The 18,621-nt window shown below is 40.0% G+C and overlaps 1 protein-coding gene across 3 annotated transcripts in view; it reads left to right on the top strand.

Moving 5' to 3' along the window:
- Nucleotides 1-18,621, top strand: part of GPALPP1 (GPALPP motifs containing 1) — a 19,055-nt gene extending 434 nt beyond the window's left edge. The window contains exons 2-9 of one of the 3 annotated variants that reach the window (XM_050915154.1): nucleotides 1,216-1,281; nucleotides 6,080-6,221; nucleotides 7,238-7,336; nucleotides 11,296-11,404; nucleotides 15,010-15,144; nucleotides 15,389-15,553; nucleotides 15,974-16,072; nucleotides 18,292-18,621. In XM_050915154.1, the coding sequence (XP_050771111.1) occupies nucleotides 1,216-1,281; nucleotides 6,080-6,221; nucleotides 7,238-7,336; nucleotides 11,296-11,404; nucleotides 15,010-15,144; nucleotides 15,389-15,553; nucleotides 15,974-16,072; nucleotides 18,292-18,510 (1,034 nt within the window). In that variant the 3' untranslated portion in view covers nucleotides 18,511-18,621. The remainder of the gene's footprint in view (nucleotides 1-1,215; nucleotides 1,282-6,079; nucleotides 6,222-7,237; nucleotides 7,337-11,295; nucleotides 11,405-15,009; nucleotides 15,145-15,388; nucleotides 15,554-15,973; nucleotides 16,073-18,291) is intronic. The other 2 variants (XM_050915156.1, XM_050915155.1) reach the window with 2 other exon arrangements.

Below are 18,621 nucleotides of genomic sequence, written 5' to 3'. Positions count from 1 at the left end.
GCCAGTGTGGCGTCTCGATGACGCCGTTCACGGGTGTTTTTTATAGTGACTTTTTCAGGAAAGAAATCTCATGTGATAGGATGCTGCACGTATGAAACGGTCTAAAGCTTCTTTTTAAAAAATACTGCATTGATTTGTCTATTATTTTCCTGCTCAAGTCCCATATGCGCTTTTAGGCCTGTGTTCTTTGGTAGCTCCGAGTGTGAAGTTTGTGGGCAGAAAAAAAAAGGCGGTGGTTAGGTCTTTGCAGCATGCTTTCCTTTGTCAAACCAAAACGCTTCACGAAACTATTGTTTTTCGGTCAGCTTTCCTCGGGATGCAGAACGGACTTGTGATCAGTGAGGCTGTGGCCTCTCACCTGCCAGGGTCTCTGATGTTGAGAGCAGTCATGTCAGAAGTGGGATCTCTCCGAGAGCAGCTGACTGCCAGGCTGGCTCTCCTGCAGTGCAGCTCAGTTTCCCCCACTTAAACTCTTACATGTTCCGTATCAATAAGATCTCTGGAAGTAGCAGTTTGAGTGGTAGTACTCCCTGTCTTTAATCCAGGTTCAAGTCACTAGTATATATATTCAATTTCTGGCAGCGTTTCAGTGATCATTCAGTTATTCCAAACACAGCAGCTCTGATGGGAAAGGTTTGCTGTGCTCGTCTGCTCTTCTCATTTTTTAATCCAGAAGAGGGAGCAATGGGAAGAGAGAGCAAAGCTGCTGCCTTAGCTGACAGAATAGCAACATCAAGCTCCGGGTCCGTAGCTTGGCTTGGTACTGAAGTCCTGACTACGCGCTTGTTTGAGCTGATTCAGCCTTTCCTATTTATATTTGTGTTGATGGCTTATTCACTTTCTTTCTATCAACATACTGATACACGTTGCAAGTATCTATATTGTGTATGAATCCACTGAACAAGATAAGTTAAACTTATCATTAGGCCATGGTTTTGTGATACCAAGTGTTTTGGCAGTATCTAGTCTAGGTTATTCAGCCTGGTTTGTCCACTTTTTGTCCCAGTGTACATCAGCTCCATAGTAGTACAGTTACACTGGCAGATCTGCTTGGGGTTTTCTGTGTGAAATGGATGAAGGAATTTATTTGCCTTAAAAAAAAAAACAACAAAAAAAACCCAAAGCAAAAACCACCAAAACCCAACTATTGGGGGGTTGTTTGTTTGTTTTTGTAACTTTTATAAACTTTCCCTGACTAACAACAGCTTGGCACAACAACTAAGTGTACCTGCTCAACACACGAGGCATGCTGCTGCACTGCAGAGGAGCAAGAGAGAGCAAGTACTTTGGCGTAGCACGCTTTGTATGGAAATACAGCTGCAGCTGGAGCCCTGCACCTGGAGGTTCTGAGTGGCAAAATCGTGTGGTAGGGCTGTCACAAGCGTCTTCTGCGCTGTAACGCTTGCTGGGTCTTGAGACAGAAGGGGCCTAGAAGTTGTTCTGTAACTATTTCCTTGCGTATACTGGCTATTTTAAGAGATACTTCACCTTTTAAAGCTGAACAGCTTTTCCAGTATGTTTTCTTTCCTTGTGATCTCACTGATATTTGAGCTGCTCTTTGCTTTTTTTTAAGAACACTTGGGGTTTTATTCTACTTTCATAATTTCCACCTCCCAACAGCAACGATGTAGGACTTTGAGCAGCCATTCTGAGAATTCTGTCAAAAAGGTTTCATTCAGAACTACGATGTAAGAGAATAGAATAGACTATTTCAGTTGGAAGGGACTTACAATGATCATCTAGTCCAACTGCCTGACCACTTCAAGGCTGACCAAAAGTTAAAGCATGTTATTAAGGGCATTGTCCAAATGCCTCTTAAACACTGACAGGCTTGGGGCATCGACCACCTCTCTAGGAAGTCTCTTCCAGTGTTTGACCACCCTCTCGGTAAAGAAATGCTTCCTGATGTCCAGTCTAAATCTCCCCTGGTGCAGCCTTGAACCATTCCCACACATCCCGTCACTGGATACCAGGGAGAAGAGATCAGCGCCTCCCTCTCCCCTTCCCCTCCTCAGGAAGCTGTGGAGAGCAGTGAGGTCGCCCCTCAGCCTCCTTTTCTCCAAACTAGACAAGCCCAAAGTCCTCAGCTGCTCCTCACAGGACATGCCTTCCAGCCCTTTCACCAGCTTTGTTGCCCTGTTCTGGGCGCATTCAAGGACCTACACATCCTTGTTAAATTGTGGGGCCCAGAACTGCACACAGTATTCAAGGTGAGGCCGCACCAATGCTGAATACAGCGGGATAATCATCTCTTTTGACTGGCTGGTTATACTGTGTTTGATGCACCCCAAGATGTGGTTTGCCGTCTTGGCTGCCAGATAAGCAGTTGTCTTCCGTCTGCGATATGACATTGCCATTCTAGATGTAGTGAACAAAATAAATGTCTGTTGATCCATTCTTAAATTTGCATTTCTTTAATCTTTGTGTGGGTAACATAGAATCACAGAATGGTTTGGGTTGGAAGGGACCTTTAAAGATCATCTAGTTCCAACCCCTGACATAACAGCTCTGTTAATAGTTGTAACTTTTAGCATGCAAATTCTTGCCTTTTTTTTTTTTAAATGAAGAAAAACTGAAGATGTAGTAATTGTAGCTTGTGTAATCACATTGGTGTTAACGTGTGGTGTTTCACATTGTGAAACATGAGCAGAGTTGAAAGCTCGGTTGTTCATTTCCTTGTGCATCCCTGCCTCAGAAGATAAGGGAGTAACTAAGCTAAACTGCCAGTTGCTGCTCTGCCTGTAGGTCAGCACAGGGGGAGCCGAAATGGACTTTGCCAGGAGATACCAATGTCCATTGGTGTCAGAGAACTGATGCTACTCAAACCCTATGACCCTTGATCAGGACCAGGATGGGAGCAAACGGTAGTTGGACAGACTCAAAAGCTCGTCCCTGGTAAATTCTTTACCTTTCCCTCTTCAGCTTGTCACTGTCCAACCCATAGGACACACTCATCTCCTGATACTTCATCTCATGATGGTTCTTCGAAGCTGGCCTAAATGTGCTCCTGCTGGAAGAATCATACTTCCTTTGGCCCGCTCGTCCCTGCCTCTGTGCTGTCCTTGTACCAGCAGGAAAGAAATCTTAGGGAATGGCTAAAAATAACCAGAGATGCAGAAAGGGGTTTTGTCTATTTCAGCATTGAGGCCACATTTGTTAAAGTACAGGTGCATGGATGTGATATGTCTGAGTTGATCTATCACTGTTGCTGAAGGTGAAAGGCCCTACCCCTGTCTGTCCTTGAGAGGTTCCCAGTGCCTGTCTGATGGCATGGTAGATTGCTTAGAATTGCCAAATACAGCAGAAATTAACCTAGCAAAAACAAAACAAAAAATAGTTTTTCATTTCGCTTCTGAATTGAATTGACTTAATTTTCAGGCGGAGAGTCACCAGAGCCAGCTGAATGGAGAGGGCAAGTCCGAGCAACAATAGTAGGATGGCCACTTCTAGCAGCTGTGAAACATTCACTTCAGTCTGACTTGAGACGTATCCTTGGCTCTGTTTCTCTCCATCCCCAAAATTTTCTTTTCACACTTTCTTATCCCACTGTCCTGCTCTGAGTTGTTCTGAGTTCTGGTTACTTCCTCACTTTCCTGTTGCTCTACCATTGCTACGTCCATTTCTCTTCCTCACCTCATTGGTTTTAGTTTCCTGACACTGAGCTCTCCTCTGTTCCTCCTTTGATCTGTATCTTGCCACTTTTCCATGGCTTTCAGGGAATTTCATTCACAGACTTCTCATTAGATCTTGGCCTCCCTCCTTACCCTTTCCTTTCTTTGCTCCCAGAATCTATGCTGAGCAATTCCCATTCCTTCCTCTCTACTCTTTCCTGCGGCTCCCCACCCCACCCCGATCCATAGCTGTATCCTTGCCTGTGCTGATCATGAGTCTCAGTCAGTACCACGACCATATTGATTTTTAATCCCCATTCTCTCAAGTCTCTTTCTTCCTCCACTTCTTTCACCATGTCCAATGACACTTCCTTCCCCAGGCTTTAAATGCCGTTTTCCCTTCATGAACCAGTCTCTGTCTCTATTTTGTTTCTGGTTGTCCTGCTTAGGCTGCAGTTCCACGAAGAAACAGCTCTTTCAGGGGAGTGCTGGGTTTTGCAGTGTTATTTTTATGCCTCTTAAGTTCCCTGATCCAGTTTATTGCATAGCCCACGCAAACAGTTGTGCCGGCATAACAGAGAGGAATTGGGATAGAAAGCGTGTATGTTAGCCCTGATGTTGGACAACATGTCAGTGGGACCAGTCTCCTTCCTTAAATAGTTTTGGGGTTTACTAGCTCTTTCCAGCTCACAAAGCTGCTCCCAATTTCTCTCTTCCTCTGCGGTATCAGACTCATCAAACTGCATCTCATTGTGCTCCTTTCACTCCAAGTCCTTTCTCTTACCTGTCTGCATTCAGAGCAAATGAAGCTCTGCTTTCATGATAGCAGGGCACCAGGTGGTCAGAGAAAGCTGTTGTGTAGGTTTTGTCTGGTTTTTAAGTGCTTTTTACGCAGTGGTGTTTCTCATACCAAAATGGGAGACTTCTTGATAGCAGTCTTTATACGTATTTATCATTGATCTGTTGGTTCCCTCTCACCTTGAACTTACTTCACTGTTATAGGCTGGGGTGTTGTGGTTTTTTTCCTTCTTAGTGCTGAAATGGATTTGTGTGTCCTGGTTAAAGTCTTCCCCGTTAAAACAGAAAACAAAATAAGTGGCAGATCTGTCTGGATGCTTTGTAACTAGTAGACTGTCCTTGTTCCGTGTCTTGTGCTAAAGATGAGTAAAAGCTTTATGAAGCTCACTTGAAGGACTCAATTTCTGCCTAGCCTTTGTCAGCTAACAATGGAACCATAATCTGTATCAGGTTTTATTTTGCACCATCAAAAAGTCATAGTTCTTTAACTGGAGATGTAATTTCCTGGTACCCTTCATTTATGCGGTTTTATTGCACCTCATCTTTTCGTCTAACCCTTGACTATTCATAAAGCTAACAATGTCTTTTCCCCACCGAAACATCTTTCTGTCCTGTCAGTCTTGGACTCAATGCTTGAAATATTAAAAGGAGGAATACTGTCTGTGTCTCAGGATGCTAAGTAATCAGTAGGATCAAATCTCCGTTATATCAGATGGCTATTCATGCTGTGTGTGTAAACTGGTGCTGGCCCTGCATGCGCTGCCCTGGATCTGGGAAGGCCTCTTGGGACCGTTGCTGGTCTTCGCTTACTCTAGCTGCCTCTGTGTTGATTGAGCCTGTGAGGGTATCTGTGTTAAGTGTCTCGTTTGGGGGGCATTTGCTGTTAGGATCAGTGGCTAACCTACTTCTGGACCCAGTGTACATGGTGCTATATCCAAATAAGTCTATAAGGAACTGTGCCTGCTGGTGGGGACAGTGCCAGAAACAGCTCAGGCCTGTTAGCAGTGTTAGCATCTGAATTTTTCCTTTGCTGGGATATCCTGCCTCCTCATTACTCCAGAGGGTGAAGCGTTGACTGGAGCATGAGAGCTCCATCCACTGCCTTGGCTTTCTGACAGCGACGATTCTTTGAAGTCTGAATGCCTAAATCGTCCCTTTTTCAGCAGAGTACTTAAGTCTGTGCCTGCTGTTCATGCTTAGCTGAACTGGGAATAACCTTAATCGTTAAACCATTCCTAAAGCAGGCTGGCAATTAAATTCCACCAGTCTATGGTTTCCCATTCTGTGTATGTACAAATGATGTGATTCCTTACTAGTAAGCTTCAAATGCTTTATTAAGGTGGTAGTTTCTTTCAAATATACCAGTTTATACCGTATGCATTGCAAATCAGCTGTTAGATAAAACAGGGCTTTCTAGTCCTGTTCCAGAAGACACTCATGTAGTAATGGATTAGTAATGTACTAATTTAATTCAGGGCAGGTTGTTCATTGAAATATGGTGCTGAAAATAGTAACTTCTAGAAGTTTGTTGCAATATCTTCTCTAAATGCTAGACAGAGCAATGATTGAATAAACTTAATTCCAGGTAGACGAGTGTTTTGGGAATACCAATATAGATCATACTCATTTGAAATGTTTAATGAGTATCCCAAATAACTCTGAATGTTCAGTTGCAGGACCAGCACTGCCTCCAGGCTATAAAAGCAGCTGTAGCTCAGAAACTCCTGACAGTGATGACGACTCGGAATCTCTTCCTCTACCCAGAGACGCAAACAGAGATTCTGAAGAGGAGACAGGAGATCCAGCACCCAAGTGAGTATGTTCTTAGGTTATTTGTATATTTACATTGTATTGCAAATGAAATGTGCCTGCATAAATTATGAGAAAGGGACAGTATTATATAAAGAAAAAGGTAAACCCTGTACCTGTGTAAAACTTGATGACATGTTCTGCATGTTCTTTGTGGTCAAGAATGTTCAGCTGACCTGTTTGACACCCTATGGTGGAATTAAGTTATTTAGGGCAATCAGATCTCTGTATTTACATGTTTTATTTTAGTTCTGCAATTAAAGTAATAAAATCCTTAATGTTTTGCTTGTTTATACTAAGGACAGACACCACTTATCATGTATGTATTTGGTACTTGAGTTTTGCCCTGTTTCTGGTATACTACCTCTCATTGAGAGGTCATAAGAGCTATTTATGGGCATTAATTTAGGCATTCAATTAAGTCAACTCCAATAAAAAAACCCAAATTGTTTAGCAAATAACAGGAGTCTGCACATACTCTCATTTGGTGGGGTTGATCACTCACAATTGCTGTGTTAAGAACTTGTGTGTGTTTGTGCTAGGCCTTGTATAAGGGACTTGAAGGGCATTATGATCTTAATGAGTGTTAGAGTAATTATTACGCACTTTTTTTCTTTTTGTCTTATTCAACAGGTTTTCAGTTAATTAGAATTGAACTGGGAAAAATACTAGTCAAAATACAGACGGTGTATAAAAATGGAGAAAGAAATGTGCTGAATTTAAAATTACTTTGTGACTAGAAAATGGTATTTCAACATTATACTATTCTTCTTTCTACAGCAAAAGCATTCTTAATGTTTTTTTGAATGTCAGAGTGTTTTTGGAGTGAAGCTTATGCTCCCAATTTTTTAATTGCTTTAAATTATTTTGGATCCTTTTGCACTGTTTCCATGGTAACAGCAGGATATTTAGTACCTAAGACTGTCTGAAATAATTTTATGTATTTTTTTCCTTTTTAAAATGTAAATAATTGCTATGCATGCCAAGGTAATTATTAAGTGAAATCTTTGTATTTGCAGAAAGCCAAAAAGAATTCAGGAAGACGATGATGATGATGGTGGCTTTTTTGGGCCTGCTCTTCCTCCTGGATTTAAAAAACAGGATGATTCTCCAGAGAGGTAATTAAAATGGAATTATATTCAGACTCTTTTCCTTAACACAGTTATTTTAGATAAAATATTTTGTGGCACTATTACAGAACACTTCAGTTGTGCACTTCAGATTCAGATTATTAGAATTGCTTCCTCCACATTCTGAGAACAGGAACAGCATTCCCTTGAAACAGAACACACGGCCCTCCTAGTCCTGTTTGGAAGGTTGGAGAGAAAAAGAAAATTGTGAGTTATCTGAGTTATATTTTGAATGTCAAATTTCTTCCATTTCTTATAATAGGTCTCAGATCAGTGCAGAAAAAACAAGTGACAGGTACAAGGACCCGTAGTTCTGTAGCTCATTCTGGGCTGTGAGGGAGTAGGGCAGTTAGCTTTTGTGTGGTGCAATACAATGCAGATTATTGGAATTGTCATTTGGTAATGCACCAAGGATTATTGTTTATGTGTCTCCAGGTAGAAAACTAATCTGAACAGTGTAGGTTTCTAGAAAGTAAGCTGTCAGGTCTAAGCAAATAAGCATCATTTATAGCCTCTATCAGGAAGCTTTCTATTTGATTGCATGCAATTATAAAATACTTTCCGGAAAAAACTATTTATGGATTTTCTATGCAGAACTTAACCATGTCTCACAGCCTTCTAGTCTTTACATCAATCTGCACACTTCCTTCTGTAATTTGAAATGATAATCTGTAGTGAAATTGGTACTTCCAAGGGGATGCTTATTGATGAAAGGTACAAGAGAGTCCCTTGATCACTATTACCTTCCTCAGAGCAATAGGGAGCTGGTAGATAAATAAATAAATACCTACCTGTCAGGTATGAGTTTTCAGTTCTAGGAAAGTGACTTAATTTGTTGTTGAGCTGCGTATGTAGTATACCATCTTGATAGAAATTTCAAAGTTGAAATTTTTTTTAGTTTGGATAAATTTTTATGATGCTTGGCAGCAGTTAGGAAAACAAGAATTTATGTAACTAAGGTTATTTGGAACTATCCTCTTCGTATCTGTTTGGTTACACTTTGCTGTAATTGACGAAGTCTTTTGTAATTGTGGGTATCATGCTCAGTGGGCTCAGTGCTTTGATGGTCCCAAGAGCAACTAACATTTTTTCTTTTTCTTGGTTTCATATGCACAATGCATTATTTTAATTATAAAATTTAGGAAGTCACTAAAAATAATGTGATCTCTAATAAAGCAAATAAATGCTTGTAGCTTTTAATATCAGCAGAGGTAGCCTTCTTGCTTTCTTGATTTTTGACATGAATACTCCTGTGGTAAAATGTTATGTCAAAGTGTGCAAAGGAAAAGAGGAAGAAAAGAGGCAACTTGTAGCTTGAAGGTTAGAGATGAGCAGTAACACAGGTGGTCACCCATCGTATAATCTTAGTCTTTTGTATGTTCACCCAACTTTTATTTCTACTTAGCAGTTTATTTCCAAAATGCTGTATAACTTACATTTACATTCAGAGGGCAAGAGTCTGCTCTGTGTCTGTGAGTATGAGAAATTAAGCCGGTGAAAGGCACTTGCTAGTTTTGGGAGGGGGGGGGGGTTGTCCTAGTTCACCATACAACTGCACCTAGCACACACTGAGAAAGCAGATTGAGCGGAGCTGTTTTGCACCCAGCCTGATTCCCTGAATAGGTGGGAAAGGTGTGATGTGTGGGAAGAGCCTTGTCTATCTTCCACCCCCGTACACCTGGCAGTCTGGTTGTGCTGACACACTGAGGCACGTAAGCTGCACAGGGTGTAGACACAATGCTGTTAACTGTCTCCTCGCTGCATTGCCCCTACCATTGAGCAGATTGCCAGCTGACAATCTAGCTATGAATAATTGAAACAAATGGAGGCTGTTTGTTTCAATGTATGGACATAGGGTTTGTTAGCTCTGTGTGACATACTCATTCTTTTAGAAAAGCTTTTTTTCTGTTACATCTTTTCCAGACTTGTCAAAGCAACATATTCATGATTAGGAGAAGCTCACGTGGCAATTTGCAGCTTGTTAAAAATTGTTTGAATCATTCCAGCATAAAATATCTATATGAACAGATTTTCTTCAACTTTGGAAAGGATATTGCTGTTTATCAATGTTAGACAGAAGTGCAGCACTTACAAATATTCCCAAAGTATTCACACATTAAGGTAAAGAGCGTGGGTTATCTTAAAAAATTTTATGTTATACCTCAGAAGAATGCTGAAATGCCCATCTTGTAACATGCATTAGCAAGGACTCCAAGTTCAACAACAGGAAAGCGTTCTTTGCCATATATGAAATCCAGTATTCCTTAAATGAAAGCTTAATTCATGATAAGTTTGGGGTGGTTTTTTGAACGTGTATAGATAGGTACCTAAGTTGCCAACAGCAGCAAAATGTATTTAACAGAGTTTTGTTTAGATTCATTTCACCTGTTCAGAGAGCCTTTGGACATCCAGGAAACTGTCAAGAATCACGTCGGCTGTGTGCTGCTGAGGAAAGACCCGAGCAACAGGGTTATTCATGTGGGAAAAAATAAAAAGCATAGAAATGGAAAGCGTAGGAGGGATGAATATGGGAACCATTTTTCTGTTCCTTGGAAGAGCCTTTGAGCTGTGACAGAAACAAGGCAGAGTATTTGAGATCGGCTCTTTTTCACAAGTTGCACAGATACAGCCCACAACATAGATGTTCTTATATATTTTAGTAGATAGTTTGGTTTAACTGTCTCTCCATGCAAAATAAAGGTACTTGTATACTAAAATAATCTTTTATTTTGGCCGTATCTGTATAGGTTTAAATTCAATCTCTTTATATTGGGAATTAAAAATATGGTCTTAACAAGAAAGCAGTCAGAAAGGAACAGAGGAAAATAAAAGCTGTTTCTTTTCTGCAGCAGCTAGGTGGGGGTGGAACGTCAAATTTAACCCAGACCTCTTGCCTGGGTTTGAAACCTCATCAGTGCCCTTGTCCTGGCCTGAGCTCACATTTATTGCTTGTGTCTGTCTGTCTGTGGTTGGCTTTCTGGCAGGACTTTCTGCTTTTTATTTCCCCTTTTTAAATCCTGACAGTAATATCACTACAGCAGGGCTGTACTGATTAGATTATGTGGGGTTTAGTAGAAGACCGTAATTAGCATAATTCAGTTCATGGTGTGTTACATTTGATCACCCTAAAGTTCAGAAATTGAAGATCATAATAAACAAAGTCTCTGCTGATACATTGTGAGGATACTGTCACTTGGATGTTTCTTCAGGTGATAATTGTTTGGGGTTTTAATTAGCTTTTATTAGCTTTGAAGAATATGATGGTGGATTACAGAAGTCTTTTCAGTACTGCAAGCACAGTTTGTAGTATGCTTTGAACTGTTTTCATGATTGAAAAGAGATTCTCACCTTTCTATGTTCCTGGCGACAATTGAATTATACTGCTTGCAGAGCTGCTGTGTAAAAACAAATCAGTGAAGTTACCTGGGATCACAAAAATTTTCTTCTCTCGTCGCCACTCCAAGGGAAAATAAACTTAAAATCAGAGCAGTTCACTGCTTCTGTTTATTGAAGGACAGTGAAACTGTGGTGCAAGGCAAGAATTTCTCTTTTTTTGCTAGAGAAAAAGCGTATATTTGACCTCCCACCTTTCATTGGTCTTGAATCTGGTGAAGGAAGCTAGGGAAGAAAAAAGTGGATTTCCTTGACTACGTGCTGCAACTTTCTCGGTTTTCTTGCATCACAGCTATCTGCAGAGGTTCCCCTGGAAAACGGAGAAACTCTTCTTATTCAGTTATTTCTATGTTGTGCGCATAGGGGGCACACTTGGCATGGGGAGGAAGGAGAACCACACTTCTCATCAACATTTGATTTTTCTGTTAATCTATTACACTTTTTTTCCTGCAGCAAACAGTGGAAGGCTGTCATTTAATGTACTGTCCATGTTGGTTATGTTACTTCCTCCCCGCCCCCCGAAAACCAAGATTTTCTGGTTTTTTCCCCTCAAGGCCCATTATAGGTCCTGCATTGCCGCCTGGCTTTAGGAAACCTTCGCAGGACACCGGGAATAGCAGATGTTCCATAGGACCGTCTGTTTCATCAGAATTCCGTACCCAGGTTTGTGAAAACAGAAGCCTTTTGTTTTAGTACAAGCTATTTGAAATGCTTAAACAAGTAGGAGCCTGAAAAAGTCTACTAGACATACTTTTCAGCATGACAGTTTAATTTTAGACCAGAAAGTGTCTGGCATATTTTTGCCTGAGTCAAATAGTGAAGCATAAATAAGCCCTAAAAAAGAAAAAGGCTGGTCTGGTTTGTTGTGATTTTGCTGTTAGACAGATGATGCACTCACTGAACACAAGAGATCTAGGCATCCTAAACTGCAGCCACAGGAATTCTTCCTAATGTTTTCCCATTCTTTCTTTTGGTGTGACATCCTTCACAAGTGAACATCTTGGCAAAGTTCAAATTTTTAAAGACATTAAAGAAGTAATGCAACCTGTGAGAATGAAAATATTTACCTATAATTCAAGCTTGTACTCCTTTGCTGATGGGGGAGCAAAATGATTGAATAGTTCACATATCTTCACCTCCTTAAAAATGTTTAAGTGGATGCATTAAATAAGTTTTTCCAAAAGAATGCAATCAAGAATGACACTACAGTGTCACTAATTGTTCTTATCAATAGCAAGATGATACCTGTAACTGGGAGTAAGGTGGAGCAGGACAGTGACACTGACACAATTTTTTGGTTCGTGTTTTTCGACTGTTCTCATCAGGTTAGGTAAAAGCTAGGTAGAAGTCCTATAGTCTAATCCCTAGCCGCAAAATAATGCAGGAATAAGATGTGTGATAAAATACAGCTAGAAGTATGGGGAAGATTCAGCTCCCCAAACATGGGCCTCTAGTGCCATTCTGAGGGATCTGAACCATCTGCAGCGGGCTGGCAGACAGGGAGTAGCACCTTAGAGAAGCTTGCATCCTTCTTGAGCAGCAGCTCTTCAGCCAGGCAGGATACCCTAAGACATCAAAAATGGTGCTGGATACCAGTGTTTAGGCAATTGAATCTCTCTCATGCTATGATAAACTAAATATTAATTCCTTGTGAGAATTAACAGTTATTCTGTTTATTTCCAAAATACTTACATTTTTAAGTTTAATTCCCAGATACTATGGGACATGCTAGACATGCTAGGAAGGAATGAGGCAAAGGCTGCTCTGGAACTTCACTTTTTTGATTAGTAGTTGCAAAGTATATCATTCTCCAGCCTCCTACAGTGAGTGTTGTCATAATCCTTCGTGAAGAATGATTGTCTGACATTTTTAAGATACTCATCGTCTTATAAAGCCAAATAACGATTAAGCAATTTATCACAATGACAAATCTCTTGAGGCAGGGATGTCAAAACTGGTCTGCTTATATATTTTACAAACAAAAAAGTCTCTTTTCTCCTAAATAGATCTTCTAGCATCAGCATTGCTACAGCTATTACAGAACTTAGCTTATTTTATTTTTTCCTCTTCCTAACAATACTCTATCTTTTTTTTACCTTTGAATATGATGAGTAATTTTTTTTTGTTTTATTTTGTTTTATTGAATTATTTTGTATTCTAGTACATCTTTAGAGGCAGCTTATTCCATGCTGACTCTTCACTTTACATTGATTTCCCCTTCAAACTTGAAGGCAGTATTTTTTAATGTTTGTTTAATTTCATCTTGTTTGAGGCAGGTGGTAATGGAGTGAATTGAACTTAAGACTAATGAGAAAGGAAATGAGACATGCTTCTTCAATTAAAACTCAGCATGGAATTTGTCTTTCATCCTCAACTACTTTACAATACAATTTATTATGAAAGCCTTATATCTTTGCATTTTGTATTTGTTTGTACACAGAGAGAGGGAAGTGGTTTACTACCTTGTTTCTCAAGATGGTTATTCCTCTTCCCCACCAGCTCCTGCTTTAAAAAACTAGAGAGAAACAGAATGCAGTCACCCCATTCTCTAAAAGTTGAAGCAATATCACAGTGGTAGCTAATTAGTGAAAGCTTGACTGTGTAAATGTTTTTTGAGAAAAATGATGAGAGAAATTGGTGTTACCACCTAGCATTGATGGTGTTTATAAATGACCAGCTATTTCTCACCCTCCTCAGTCTGTCAGATCCATTTCATGCGACTGGTCATACAGCCATTAAGTTCGCTAAGCCTCTTCTTGCACCCTGTGATCCACAGCTGTACGTAGCTGTGTCTCTTGCTACCTGAAGCTTGCCTTCCCTGCTGTTTCATACCTTTGCTGACTCCTAAAGGCAGACAGGGCCAACTAGCTTGGCTAGCTTGGAGCAGTGTTGCTAAAGCACGCCAGTTTCTGTAGCAAATGGCACACATAGGAGTAAAGTGGCTTATTTCACGCCTGCTGTCTTCCTTAGCCCAAATCCCTCTACAGCAGTGGGATGCCAGCTATGAGCAGCCTGAAGTATTAGGCTTGAACTCAGTGTAGCAGGATACGTTTCCTGCTCTCCTCCTCCTTTCACTTGTCCTCCATTCCCCATGCTCCCGTTAGGTGACTCTTCTAGTGAGGTTCTGTACTCCGTTCTTGTATTCCCCACTGGGTCACCTCTGCCTCAGGCACCTTATTTTACACAGAAGGCTCCTGATACTGTTTTTCCACTGCTCATTGCTCTTGAGCCCTTATCTTCTCTGATGGTTTCATATCTTGGTTCTACAATGTCCACCTGGTAACCAAAGTTTGGCATGACAAAAACAAGCCATTCCCCCCCACCTTCTTCATCCTTCATTTGAAACTTCTTTGCCACCACCTTATGTTCTCAAGTAATGCTCTGCGCTTCCTGAGTATACAGCTTTGTCATCATCCTGCTCCCATTGCTTTATCACCCACATTCAGGCTGTAGCTAAATCTTTTCACTTTCATAGATATTGGGCACCTTAGCTTTGCTTCCAGGGCACCGTGGCGTCACCATTTTCTGTCTAGTTCTGCCTCCGTCCACATCTGTGCTGTTTTAACTTGGAGGGACCTGTGAGCTTCCTGTATGACCCCTGGCATCCACGAAGATTCTTGTTAACATCTAGTCCCTTTCAAACTTAGCTTTTTGAGCCGTTCTCCAAATAATTGCTTAGAATGCAATGTCAAAAGGGATCAAAGAAGTGAATGACAGAACCAAGAGATTAGACTGGCAGATGCTATACAGCTAGGGGTGTAGTACCATGCATGCCACTGTACCCTAGCTTGCATGTTAAACTTTCTAGCATCCTTACAGAATCTGAGCTCAAGACAGTTCTCCTTGCAGTGCGAAATTGCGATCCTTATTACAGAGGTGCATCCACATGTTGCTAGTGATGGTAAAGCCCAAAGTATCAAAGATATATGCTTGTGTGTTTCAGATTTACTTATGGCCACAGAGGCTACATGGCTGCATGCAGAGCAATGTAAAGTAGCAGGACTTTGTGTATTGCCACTGTGTTTACCAGCAGTTTTGCCTCGGACAAGAGATGTTGCTTTTGGAAACATGGAGACTAAGTATCCATGTTAAAGTGCTAGAACAGGTCTAATCTGGAGTTTTAATCCAGGCTTTTGTTGTCTGACTGGCAGATGCATTGCATTAGGTTTACATGCTCTTCTAGGCAAAATCATTCTAATCCTATGAAGCTAACATGTTTCTTGATGGTCTTAGCACTATGGTTGAGAGAAATGTTTTGTATTTGGAAGGTAACAGATAGTAGTGAGGAAGAAGACAATCTTATAGGCCCAATGCCTGCAAAAGGACCGGTGGAGTCTGATGTGACTAAAGAATTTGAACGCAGAGCTCAGAGAATGAAGGAAAAACTTACTTCAGCAGACAGCGTGAGTTAAATTTCTTAATTTCTAATATTTTGTTGCTGGAGTGTATTTGTGTTTTTCTTTGCCTGTTTCTGTGTGAACCGTTACAGTTCTGCTTGGGATGCTAAGTGTTTGCAATTGTTAAGACAAAGAAAAATCCATGATTGCTACTGGAAGCTAAGAGATTCAGACAGCAATTTTTGATTATGCTTTTTTTTACTCTTCCCCTGCCCTCTTCCCCTCCCACCCCCCCATTTCTTTTGTAAAGGATGAACCCAAGCAAGTTACCAGGGAATCGTGGATGACAGAGCTCCCACCTGAATTGAAAAGCTTTGGATTTGGCCCAAGAACATTCAAGAGAAGAGCTGATGACAAATCAGGCGATAGATCTATTTGGACAGATACTCCAGCTGACAGAGAGAGAAAAGCCAAGGTGAGCATTTATTCATTCATATAGACCTGCAGGCAGTATGTATATTGTTGATATTCTGTGAAAACAAAGTAAAGATACGCCGAGCTGTTCAATGAAATTTTTTTTCCAGATTTTTCTTTGTTATCAAAACTTGTTAATTCAGGCTTAAAGGCAGAGGCAAGGAAATAATGATTTCAAGTAACACTGATATTCATTTATTCCCTCTCCCTTCTGCAGTAGTCAGGTACTCTGTATCAGCTCATTGAATTTCTAATTACAGTGTGTCCAGTTTCTTCTTTTACCAAGCTGAGCAAAAAATATCTGGTGGCCTCTGTTGTAGCCTCTACTCTTCAGATTTAATTAAAGTAAATATAGATTTCCTTACTTTTTACTTCAGACATTCCGATTACTATAGTGTGTGATTTTGCTTCTACTCATCAGGAAAGAGAAGAGGCAAAAAAGTCAACCAGTAAGGATAACGAAGAAATTGTAATATCTGGGAGAGACAAGAGACTTGTCGAGCAGGTGACTTCATACAATGTAAGTGTAATAGCAAAATACTTCCTCTTCCTGCATTTCCTTTAATTCTTCACTCTTTTCTTCTGGTTCTCATTTCTAGTGCTGCTGGTTTCCATGGTGATGCCACTACAGTCGTCCCTTTTAGTGCCCAAACCTACTGCTGTTTAAATCATTAGAACATTTGCTGTTGACTTCAATAAGACCAGGACTGGGTCCTCAAGCTGCTGCTGAAAACAATGTGACAGAATTGGTGTTTGTGTATATTGCCTCAGTTTTAGGTGGTGTTTTCCTTAAATCATCCTCATGTCAGGACATGGTTGCTGGGAGTAGACAACCTTAATTCAAATATTAGCTTGCCTCACCAAATTACCAACATCCGAAGAATAAAGCAGTGGTAAAAGTTTAACTTACATTAACTGCTCATTACAACAGCATTATTACATGATGTTTTCCTCAATCTCTGCAGAAGCAGATAATTTTCACAGGCAGATGTTGTTGATTACTAGAAATCTGAACTCCATGTCAAATTCCCTCTCACTTTTCTGTCTGCCAACCCTGTCCACCAGAGTATAAGGACGGTTGCCTGCCTTACAGCTGTTCATTCCAGTTCTTCCCTGATTTATGGCCTGAAGTCTTACGGAAGGCAGACTGGTCTCTTGAGAGTATAATTAACTTGAGAATCGCAGCCTTGGCTTATATTACATGATTGAAGTTTATCTGGCGCTTTTAATAATTTATTTGTAGTTCATTAAATCACATGTCCCTCTTGACTTAGAGGCTTGCAAATCCAGAGCGATTAGCACACTGTCTTAAATTTCTTCTGTATTGTCTGTTTCTACTGTCATTATGAATCTAGTAGAATAATTTTCATGTAAAACTACGGGTTTTGGTCTGTACCATTGCCAGAATAAAACATATATAGGCCTGTACTGTTTCTAAGGTTAATGGAGTTCTCTCAAAAAAAAAAAAAAAAAAAAAAAAAAAATTGAAGAAAGCATCTTGTTTAAGAACAATGTTTCTTGGTCTGTTTGGTTGGGTTTTTTAAATCAGCTCTTTTCTGATTTTTCAGGTGGTGGTTGTTTTTTTTTTCTTTTAAAGTTTTTTCCTCTATTCCTTCCTATTTCTTTCTCCACAGACCTTTATCAAGGATATTTTCATAGAACAGGAGCTTTAATTCTTAAAATAGTTTCTTACAGTTAATTCTTTCAGTGCTGATGCCATATACATTCTCTGGTGAAATTCTGTCAACGCTGACGCAGTTACACCATGAATAAGTATCGTCCATTTTCTGTTTTCCACGAGAATAATTTCTTATGTCATGTATGAATTATTTTTTGTATGTGTAATGAAGTAAGTGTTTGCACAGGGAGTGAAAGAAAATGAACCTTCGGAATAAAAATCTCGTGTTCCTAGACATGGGAAAACAGAGCTGCTCATCTTTTGCTCTTTCTGATGAGAGAGTTGGTTTGGGCTGATCTTTTTGGCTGGTTTGTAATGATTTGAGAGTCTGAGAAATTGACTGCTTAAGGATACACAAATACACTTTACCTGAGTAAAGGAGGGGCCACATAGTCTTGTGAGAACTAATGCTGCTCCTGTGTGAAATCAGCAAAAGTTTCATGTTGTATTTGGGCTGGATCATGCTCTTTATTAAAGGCAACTAAAGTCCTTGACTTGACAAAACACGTGCTCTAGCTCAAACCTGTGACTTTGTCCTGTGGGCTTGCAACAGATGATTCAAATACTGAAAAGTTAAGAGCACACATTAAAAACACAATAGTGCATGAGAATAAGATTGAAAGGGTATCTAGCTTGTTCCTGCCTCTAGCAGTGACCAAAACGAGATGCTTAGGGGAAGTGTGTCAGAAACTGGGCCTGTACTTTGAGATATTTCTCTTGACGTGTTGCCTTCATTTGTCTCTGCTAATAATGGCAGAGCAACTTTCATATTTCTTTTGTGTTATTTTTGTAATTTATCTTCACTGTCTGTGGAGATTCAACAACATTATAGGTATCTTTAATGTCAGTGAATTATTGGTATTTTATTCAGTGTAGACAAGATTACACATGCTTTCTGCTCTGTGTATGCTAAATTCATCATTCTGTTGTCCAGTTACTAAGCTGTCTTCTTTTTCTGGAATTTTTAGCCTTCCTAATTCCAATCTTTCCATTTGGATTTTCTGTATGTTGTTGATATTCTATAATACTTTATTTCCTCTTCCTTCTTCCCATTTTTCCAGGAGTCAAAGAGGTCAGAATCTCTCATGGACATACATCAGAAAAAGCTAAAGAGCAAAGCGTCTGAAGAAAAGAACAAACCTCAAGAAAGAAGGCCATTTGACCGAGACCAGGATCTCAAAGTCAATCGATTTGATGAAGCACAAAAGAAAGCTCTTATAAGGAAATCCAGAGATCTGAATACTAAATTTGAGCACAGTAAAGGCAATATGTTTTTATAACATAAAAGCATGAAGCTTTTTTGAAGTCAATTAAACTTTGAATACTTAATTTTTTAAGTATTTTTCTGTAAATATTTGTATGCAAAATAAATATCCTGATGTTTAACTATT

Source organism: Gymnogyps californianus, chromosome 1 (genome assembly GCF_018139145.2).
Source record: "Gymnogyps californianus isolate 813 chromosome 1, ASM1813914v2, whole genome shotgun sequence".
Taxonomy (NCBI): domain Eukaryota; kingdom Metazoa; phylum Chordata; class Aves; order Accipitriformes; family Cathartidae; genus Gymnogyps; species Gymnogyps californianus.
Note: the sequence above shows the minus strand (reverse complement) of the source record. Positions and strands in the feature narration are given on the sequence as shown.